General features: G+C 44.2%; 1 protein-coding gene across 5 annotated transcripts in view; it reads left to right on the top strand.

The window, feature by feature from the left end:
• LOC135103567 (atypical protein kinase C-like) overlaps positions 1-10000 on the top strand; it is a 100991-nt gene that overhangs the window by 41599 nt on the left and 49392 nt on the right. The window contains exon 1 of one of the 5 annotated variants that reach the window (XM_064010009.1): positions 8439-8548. The exons of the other annotated variants lie outside the window; for them this stretch is intronic. Within the exon in view, the coding sequence (XP_063866079.1) occupies positions 8494-8548 (55 nt within the window). The 5' untranslated portion in view covers positions 8439-8493. Of the gene's footprint in view, positions 1-8438; positions 8549-10000 lie in introns of those variants that run through there. 5 annotated transcript variants of the gene reach the window in all.

Raw genomic sequence — 10000 nt, 5'->3', positions numbered from 1 at the left:
TTATTCTTTTTACTTTACTATTGTGTTGAGTCGATTGTTTTCTTTATCCACTTCTCTATTTACTTATATTTGTTGATGTGGTGTGCGGGGCATAATCACCTTTAATTTGTTTGTTTGCTCCTTTGCTGGAATATTTTGTTGAGTTAATTCTTGTTTTATATTTTTATGTGTGTGTTTATTTTGTATATCTATTTGTTTATATAGTTTTACTTATGTCGTAATCTTCTTTAATTTCTGTTTGTTCTTTTACATTGGTTAGGTTAGGTTAGGTTAAGTTAGGTTGGGTTAGGTTAGGTTAGGTTAAGTTAGGTTAGGTTAAGTTAGGCTGTATTAGGTTAAGTTAGGTTAGGTTAAGTTAGGTTAGGCTATATTAGGTTAGGTTAAGTTAGGTTGCATTGAGTTTGGATAGGTTGTTAGGTTAGGTTAGGTTTAAGCAGCTCCAGTGGGCGGCTAGGTTGGGTTAAGTTGGAATAGGTTAGGTTAGGAAGTCAGGTAGGTTTAAGTAGCTCCAGTGGACGGCGTGGCGGAATCCATCACCTGCTTGCACCTTGCCTTTAATTAACACCGTGCCTTCCGTGCCGCGCTGTTTGGCCATTACTTTCCCTCTCAACCACTTCCCGCCGTGTTTCATTAGCCTTTTTTTCCTCGCTGCTTCCCGTCCTCCTTCGTTACCTTTCCTCCTGCACCTCTCCTCTCCTCTTTTTCCCCCTCCTCCTCCTCGACATTTCTCCTTCCTTGTGCTTCGTGTCCTCTTGTGCTTTTTTTTTTTTTCCTGTCTCTCTCCTGTCCGTTTCTCTTGTTGTTGTTGTTGTTGTTGTTGTTGTTGTGCCTCTTTCTTTAATTCGTTCTTTCTTTTCATCTTTTTTTCTTTCTTTTTCTTTTTCTTTCTTTTCTTTGTTGTTGTTGTTGTTGTTGTTGTTGTTGTTGTTGTTGTTGTTGTTGTTGTTATTATTGTTACTACTTTTCCGTCGTCAACCTCACATTCTTTCCTTCTCCTTCAGTCTTATTTCTCTACTTCATCGTCTTATCCTGTAATCCTCTTTCTCCTCCTCGTCTTCCCTTTACTCCTCCTCCTCCTCCTCCTCCTCCTCCTCCTCCTCCTCCTCCTCCTCCTCCTCCTCCTTCTCCTCTTTGTGCTCCTGCTGCAATTTCTCGTCATTGACCGACATGTCTTCTGGCATCTGCTCCTCTGTGTTTCAGCATATTCCTCCTCCTCCTCCTCCTCCTCCACATCATCATCATCATCATCATCATCATCATCGTCATCTCGTAACTTTACGTCAAGGAAATGCAAACTCACTTCCAGATTTCCTCAGAACTTAACTTTTTTTTTCCTTCGTTTCGCCAGTCAGTCAGTCAGTCAGTCGCTCAGTCATTGCGGTTGAGTCAGTCACTGCTGCTCAATCAGTTACTCTAGGTCGCCGTTGAGGTTTGTGGTCAGTCAGTCAGTCAGTCAGTCAGTCAGTCAGTCAGTCAGTCAGTCAGTCTTGAGTAACTGCACCTCGACCAGTCACTTCTCTAGGTCGCTGCTGCCGAGGTCTGTGGTGTGTCAGTCAGTCAGCGTCGAGTCACTGCGGTTCGATCACTCACTCCAGGTCCTCAGGTCGCGTGTCGGGCGGGGTGTGTGGCGCGTCAGTGCGTCTCTTCAGTCATTTCCTTGATGGCCGCTAGTCAGTCACGGGATCAGATTATGGTTACATGTATTCATCGCTTTCACTGCTTGGTAACTGCTTTTTCTCACAATCATCTATAACTTCCTTGATGCTTGTCTTCTGTGGTCTCTTAAATTGTTGTAGCATTAAGAGAAAGAAAAAAAAACTTCAGTATCTTATTTCTGTGTCATGCAAGCGATTATTATTTTTTTTATAGTGCAATTGTCAAGCAAAGACGACCATAACAGCACAAGGGTCAAGACGAGTTGTTTATATTGTCACATTGAATACAAACATACAGCACGGGACTAACTTTGGCTCTTGGGTTCAGGCGCATCATGTACTAGAAATATTGCAAATCATCCGTCTTCCTTAACTGATCGTGTCGTGTTATGTAAGTCACTCGTCAGTCATCGATTCCTGTAAGTCACGTGGCCGAGTTTGGAGGAACTAACCCCCGCCCACTTTGATGACGTCACGGCCTGCCCCAAATATCATGCCGTTGGATGCGGTCTTGCAGTCAGTCACTCAATCAGTCAAAATTTTGTTCATTCATTCAGTCAGTCAGTCGAAATTTTGTTCATTTATTCATTCATTCATTCAGTCAGTCAGTCAGTCAGTCAGTCAGTCAGTCAGTGAGTTAGCCAGGCATTCATTCATTCATTCATTCATTTAGTGAGTCAACAGTTCATTCATTCATTCTTTCAGTCCATCAGTCTCTCAGTCAGTCAGTCAGCCAGCCAGCCAGTCATTCATTCCGTCAGTTATTCATTCATACATTCATTCATTCATTTATTCGGTCAGTCAGTCAGTCAGTCAGTCAGTCAGTCAGTCAGTCAGTCAGTCAGTCAGTCAGTCAGTCAGTCAGTCAGTCAGTTTGGACAGAAAACAATGGTGGACAAGTTTTGCCCTTCTGTTTGACGCGACGACAAAGGAAAGAAAAACGGAGTGTGGGAAATTGAAAACGGAAGACGCTTGCAGAGAGAGAGAGAGAGAGAGAGAGAGAGAGAGAGAGAGAGAGAGAGAGAGAGAGAGAGAGAGAGAATAGTGGTAGATCTAATCCCTAAGGCTTCTCTTTCTTCATCTCTTCCTTTTCATCTTAGATTTTGCATGGGACTTTCTCTCCTCCTCCTCCTCCTCCTCCTCCTCTGCTATTGACGTTTTCTTACTTTTTTTTTTTTTTACTTTTTCCTTCCTTCTCTTCCCTTCCTTTCTTACATCTAGATCACTTTTCGTTTTTTCTCTTCAAACTCTTGCCTCTTACTCGTTGGTAAGCAACGGAGGAGGAGGAACATAAGGGAACACAGAGGAAGAACAAACAGCAGTGCCTCTCTTCCCCCTTATGGTTCTGTTTCTGGTGACTACAACAGTGTAACGTGCAGTGGAAAAATAGAGGAGGAGGAAGAGGAAGAGGAGGAGGAGGAGGAAGAAGAAAGTAAAGAATGTATATCAAAGAATGTCATGGTTATATATTTGTTTGAATGTTTTTTTTTTCTTCTTTTCGTGTGTAAAAGATAAATGTTGTCCCTTTAAACGTAGCTTGTCATGCTTCATCATTATTTTGACTTGTTTTCTGCTCCTTTATTTTTCCTTCTTTTATTACACGGTTCCTTCCCTTCATCACTCATCTTTCCTCTTTTCCTCTCTTCCTTCCCTCCTCCTCCTCCTCCTCCTCCTGCAGGTAATTCCCTTCAGCTCACGCACCACATAAAACCCTCCTAACCTTCCCTCATTGGTCCATTCATCATGACGTCACAGGTATTCTTGTCCCTGATTGGCTAAGATTCCCACTAGCTTGTTGGCCCGTCCTCTTGTGTTTGTTCCGCCTATCTGTCAGTTTGTCTTGTTTGCTCTCTCTCTCTCTCTCTCTCTCTCTCTCTCTCTCTCTCTCTCTCTCTCTCTCTCTCTCTCTCTCTCTCTCTCTCTCTCTCTCTCTCTCTCTCTCTCTCTCATTCATTCGTTCATGCTGTTAGCTGATCATTTCGTGGCTCGTTCGGGTGTTTATGTATGACGCGGTGAGTGTGTGGTAAAAACTGAGGGAATGTGTGTGTGTGTGTGTGTGTGTGTGTGTGTGTGTGTGTGTGTGTGTGTGTGTGTGTGTGTGTGTGTGTGTGTGTGTGTGTGTGTGCTCTGTTGTACGTATATAGTTACTGGACAATTGGTGATGAGATAACATGCCGTCTGTTTGATAAAGTTTGCTATTGTTACTACGTACTGTTTTACCACCACCACCACCACCACTACCTTTAGTACTACTACTACTACTACTACTACTACTACTACTTCTACTACTGCCGCTGCTGCTGACACCACCACTACTGCAGTTATATTTTTTTTTCCGTACCGCAGACGAGGCTATAAATTTCACACGCCCTCTGTCAAGCACGGCACGCGAGAGAGAGAGAGAGAGAGAGAGAGAGAGAGAGAGAGAGAGAGAGAGAGAGAGAGAGAGAGAGCAGGGGACACAGTTATCAAGAGACAATCACCATACTCATAAAAACTTCTAAAAAACCTCTTCGCTAAACTTCCTCCTCCTCCTCCTCCTCCTCCTCCTCCTCTTCCTCCTCCTCTTCCACATTCCACAGATCAATACACTAATGTTTTTATTCCACCGTTAACCTTATTTTTTTTGTTATTCTTATTTCACACACTTGGATGGCGGGCGTGAAGTTTCCGACACATTTGCCTCGCTGTGTTTCTCCTCGAAGGGAAAGTTGTCTTGTGGATGTGGAGGAAAACTACTTGGATTTTGTTTGGGTGGGGACAGGTAGGTGGGTGGGTGGGTGTGTGGATGTCTGTTCCATTTTACCTGCTGCCACTTTCCTCCTCCTCCTCCTCCTCCTCCTCCTCCTCCTCCTCCTCCTCTACTACATTTTCGTTCTCGATTTTGTTTTTTTCCTCTTCGCATTCTCTCGCATTTCTTTCTTTCTTTTCTTTTTTTTGTATTCGTTATTTTCCTCTTTCATTGTATTTCTCATGGTTGTTTATTTCGTCCTTGTCCTCCTCCTCCTCCTCCTCCTCCTCCTCCTTCTTCTTCTTCTATGTTTCTTCTTCCTCGTCTTTCTCTTCGTCGTCTTGTTGTCGTCTTTGTTATTCTCTTTCTTGTTGCCGTCACTGTCCTCATTATTTAGTTTGTTTCCTCTCCTCCTCCTCCTCCTCCTCCTCCTTTTTCTCATTTCTTCCTTCTCTGTCTTCCTTCGACATCAGTTTGAAGGACGAAAAATTAGGCTGAGAAAGCGAAGCGAGAATATTTTCAAGAGAGAGAGAGAGAGAGAGAGAGAGAGAGAGAGAGAGAGAGAGAGAGAGAGAGAGAGAGAGAGAGAGAGGGCAATCAATAAAGTAGGAATTATAGGTGTAGATAATGATAGGGGAGAGAAGAAAGCAGAGGAGGGAATTGACGTACTGCAGGGAGGGAGGCAAGGAGGAAAGAGAGGGAGGGAAGGAGGGATTGGTGGAGGGAAGTGTTGTGGAGTGAAGACCATTTGGAGTATCTATCTGAGAGAGAGAGAGAGAGAGAGAGAGAGAGAGAGAGAGAGAGAGAGAGAGAGAGAGAGAGAGAGAGAGAGAGAGAGAGATATTGTAATTATAATTCTACTTGGAGGAAAATAGCAACAGGAAGAGGAGCGCGTAGGAAGGGCAAACTTCGTAGGAAGGTAATGTAGTGTGTGTGTCTGTGTTGAGCTGCACTCTCAGGTGATGGAGGAGAGCAAACGTGAAGTAGAGAGAAAAGTAAATCTGAAAGCCATAGAGTGAAGGGAGATGAGTGAATAGAAATGAAAACTTTGATCTCAGGTAGAGGAAATGATGATGATAGTAATGCTGCTGATGATGATGATAAGTAATAATGATAGTAATGAAAATAATATTACTGATTATACTACTACTACTACTACTACTACTACTACTACTGATGATGATGATAATAATAACGTTTCGTGTAGTTTGCTTCCTCATCTTGTTATTGTTACTGTTATTGTTGCTGTTGTTGTCTTTGTTGCTGCTGGTGTTGTTTGTTGCTGTTTGCCGGTGTGTGTGGTGACGTCATGGCTCGTAATGAAATCAGTCCCGGGTTTTCGTGTCCAAACCAATTATAATGAAAAAGAGATAAAAATGTAGGGTTTGTAAATTATTGTGGTATCAGATTAAATTTACGGTTTAGCGTGTGGTGGCTCTCATTTTTCCACACACACACACACACACACACACACACACACACACACACACACACACACACACACACACACACACACACACACACACACTAATCTTCCATTATCATCCTTTCCTCATAAACCTCTCTCTTCCCTCCTTCGTGTTCACGCCCCCTTCTCTTCTTCCCTTCTTTTCTCACTCACGCTACACTCTTCCTCCCTCCCTTCCTCCCTCCCTCTTCGTCTTTCCTTTCCTTTCCCTCCTCTCTCACTCTCTTTATTCCTCTCTCTCCTCCTCTCGTGCTGTCGTGCCGTGAAATAAAAGCTTGTGATTCGTAATGTGATGGTTGTGGGTTCGAATCCCAGTCATTTAGCAGGAGAAGCAGTTTTTTTTTTTCTTTTTAATCTTCACTTTTTTTTTTTTCGTTGTTTAGACCTGGACAGTTTCGTTCCTTCCAACTTTATTTTTTTTTTGTCTCATGTTTATTTTCTATTTTTTTCCACTTATTTCCTTTTCCCTTCATTTTTGTTCTGTCCCTCCCTACTTTGCATTATTTCTTCTTTTCCTCGGCTTCTCTCTCTCTCTCTCTCTCTCTCTCTCTCTCTCTCTCTCTCTCTCTCTCTCTCTCTCTCTCTCTCTCTCTCTCTCTCTCTCTCTCTCTCTCTCTCTCTCTCTCTCTCTCTCTCTCTCTCTCTCTCATGAATGTTTTCCCCTTCTTTTCCCCTCTTTTATTCGTTTTTTTTGCCACCCCTTTCATTCATTCCACTTTCCCCTCATACCTTCTTTCCACTTACTCTTTTTTTCCTCCATCCATTCTCTCCCCTTCGCTCCACTGTTCACTCTCCTTCTCCCTCCGTTCCTTCACTTTTCTTTTCTTTTTTCTTTATCTCTCCCTTTCATTCATTTCATTTTCCCCTTAAGTCCTCTTCTTTCTACTTTCTTTTTTCTTTTTTCCACCTCTTATTTTCCCTTCCCTCCTCTGTTCATTCCCTTTCTCCCTCCATTCCTCCACATTTCTTTTTTTTTCTTTTTTTTCCTATCCCTTTCATTCATTGCAGTATCTCCTCAAGTCCTCTTCCCCCCTTTACTTTTTGTTCATTCACTCTCCTTCCCTCCTCTATTCTTTCCTCTTCCCCGTCCATTTATCCTCTTTCTTTTTTTTTTTTCTCTCTCTCTCTCTCTCTCTCTCTCTCTTTACCTCTCCCTTCCATTTAATCCACTTTCCCCCTCAACTCCTACGCTTTCTGCTCTCCACTTTACTTTCATTCATTCATTCATTCATTCACTCTCCTTTCCTTCTTTCGCTCCCTTCCCTCCTCGCTACCCCTTTACCTGTTAATCCCTAACGCACACACACACACACACTCATACACTCTCATACTCAACCATTTCGCTATCCACTCAACCCACAGTTACTCCCTCCCCTCTCACTCTCCCCTCCACTTACTCCCTGTCCTCCCTAAAACCACCAGGCTTCGGATAAACTCAGGGAAAGAAAAACCAAAAAGAAACCTAAGAGAAAAAGGAAAGAAGTAAAGAAACGAAGGAGTTTGTGTTCGTACCATCTTCCCTCCTTCAGTAGTGGGACTTGCCAAGACGCCTTCGCCACGACCACTGCCACGACCACCGCCACGACCACCGCCACCTCTTGTGTGAAGTTTCCGGACCAACTTGCATAGAGAGAGAGGGAGAAAAAGATAGAGGCAGGCAGAAAAAAGAGGACAGAAACTTGGAGATCAAGAGAGACAGACGAAATATAAAAAAAGAACTCTTATTTACGTCACCCAGAACAGGAGTAAGAGAGAGAGAGAGAGGGAGATAAAAAGTAAGGAGAGAAAAGCAAGATCGAGTGAGGGTAAAGAAAACGTGAACATGATGGGAAAGTGTGGTGATAAGCATTCTAGTGGTGATGGTTGTGTTTGTCAGTGTTGTGGCTCTTGTTTGATAATCGCTGAGGCTGCCATGGCTGGATTAGAAAGGCCGTGAGGAGCAGGAGCAGAGGAGAGAAGGAAGAGGAGGAGGAGGAGGAGGAGAAGAGATATACTATTGGTGTTGGTGTAAGGACGGTTTCCTCCATATATACCTTCCACTCTCACTCCTTTACTCTCTCTCTCTCTCTCTCTCTCTCTCTCTCTCTCTCTCTCTCTCTCTCTCTCTCTCTCTCTCTCTCTCTCTCTCTCTCTCTCTCTCTCTCTCTCTCTCTCTCTCTCTCTCTCCCCCTTGCGTGTTCGGCCTCTTGTTCCGTGTGACAGGTGTAAGGACAATCGCTGCCGTTACTACTACTACTACTACTACTACTACTACTACTACTACTACTACTACTACTACTACTACTACTACTACTACTACTACTACTACTACTACTACTACTACTACCGTTTCTCTCTCTCTCTCTCTCTCTCTCTCTCTCTCTCTCTCTCTCTCTCTCTCTCTCTCTCTCTCTCTCTCTCTCTCTCTCTCTCTCTCTCTCTCTCTCTCTCTCTCTCTCTCTCTCTCTCTCTCTCTCCTAATACTCCACATATTTCCTCACTTCCCATCGTTCCTCCCATAATTCCTCTTCGTCAGCCTCTTTCTCCTCCTCCTCCTCCTCCTCCTCCTCCTCCTCCTCCTCCTCCTCCTCCTCCTCCTCCTCCTCCCCTCTCCCATTTCCCTGTCCCTTCCCCCCAAACCCCGCGCCTCCGCCCCCGTCATGGCGTGGGGTTACTGGAACACCTACTTCGTCAAGGGAGCGACCTGTGAGAACGGTAAGAGGAAGGGAAGGTGAAGGGGAGGATGCTGCTCCGTGTGCTCGAAGTGTTGTAGTGGTTGTGATGCTTGAGGCTCTGTGCTCGTGTGCTCGAAGTGTTGCTACCACCACCACCACCACCACCACCACTGCTGCCGCCACTATTACCGGCATTGTCTTAGTTTGTGCACCTTTGATTTGTACCAGCTCTTTTTTTTTACTGTTCTACTTCATTATTTTTATTTTTTTTGTTTCGTGTTTTTCCCCCTTCGTGCTCCTGTGTCTAGTACCGCCATATTTTTTTTTCTTGCTGGTTCTTATTTTTTTTTTCTTTTCTCTTTCTTATTTTTCTCTCTTCCTCGGCAAAATTACTGTTATTGCATTCTTAGTCTTTACATAAATCTGCATTATTACTGCTATCGCCGCCGCCACCACCACCACCACCACCACCACCACCACCACCACCATCACCACCACCTCCTCAACTGCCTTAATTCTTGCACCTCCACGACACGAACTGCTTTCCTCCCTCCTCCTCCTCCTCCTCCTCCTCCTCCTCCTCCTCCTCCTCCTCCTCCTCCTCCTCCACGATAACATCACCCTTACTTCAACAACCATCATTACTACTACTATTATTACAAATTTTACCACCCTTTACTACTATCATCAGCTGCTGCAACATCTTCACTATCATTATCACTAGCTACACCACCTTTCACTATCATAACCACTAGTTCAACCACCTTTTACAACTATTTTTACTATTGATTTTACGTTCTCTTAACCTTCACCACCACCACCACCACCACCACCACCACCACCACCACCACACTATGCACGACTCCTGGCTGCCTTCAAAGGGTTTAAGCTCCCTATACAGTACACCCCCCTCCTCTGAGCCACCCTTAGGCACCATTGCTTGGAGTGTTTTGGTGCCGTTACCCATCTGTCTCTCACCACCACCACCGCCACCGCCGCCACCTTGCACTCCGCACCCCACTCCCTCTCACTCTCTCCCTCGCACTGCCCCCTCCCCCCGTGCACTATTGACGTGTGTTGTAGTAGTTGTGTGTACTTATTGGGGCCAAGAGACCTTCTAGTGGTATTATTATTCTTGACGTTGTTATTGTTGTTATTTTTATTGTTAGTGTTATTTTTTGTTTGTTTGTTTGTTTTCGTTATCGTTGCTATCTGAGTGTCTTCTCCGTTTTCTTTTCCGTTTTTCGTGTGGCCATATTTGGGTGTACCTATTGTCATTCTATTTATTTTTGTTATTATTTTTTAAGTTGTGTAGAAGCGGAAATGAAGTCCCCTCCTTCCTAACGAGATTGTTTCCTTTGTTGCAGGTACGGTGGCCGCAGAGAGAGAGAGAGAGAGAGAGAGAGAGAGAGAGAGAGAGAGAGAGAGAGAGAGAGAGAGAGAGAGAGAGAGAGAGAGAATGTCAGTGTGTGTGTGTGTGTGTGTGTGTGTA

Source organism: Scylla paramamosain, chromosome 9, assembly GCF_035594125.1.
Source record: "Scylla paramamosain isolate STU-SP2022 chromosome 9, ASM3559412v1, whole genome shotgun sequence".
Lineage (NCBI taxonomy): Eukaryota > Metazoa > Arthropoda > Malacostraca > Decapoda > Portunidae > Scylla > Scylla paramamosain.
This window is presented reverse-complemented; position numbering and strand designations above follow the sequence as displayed.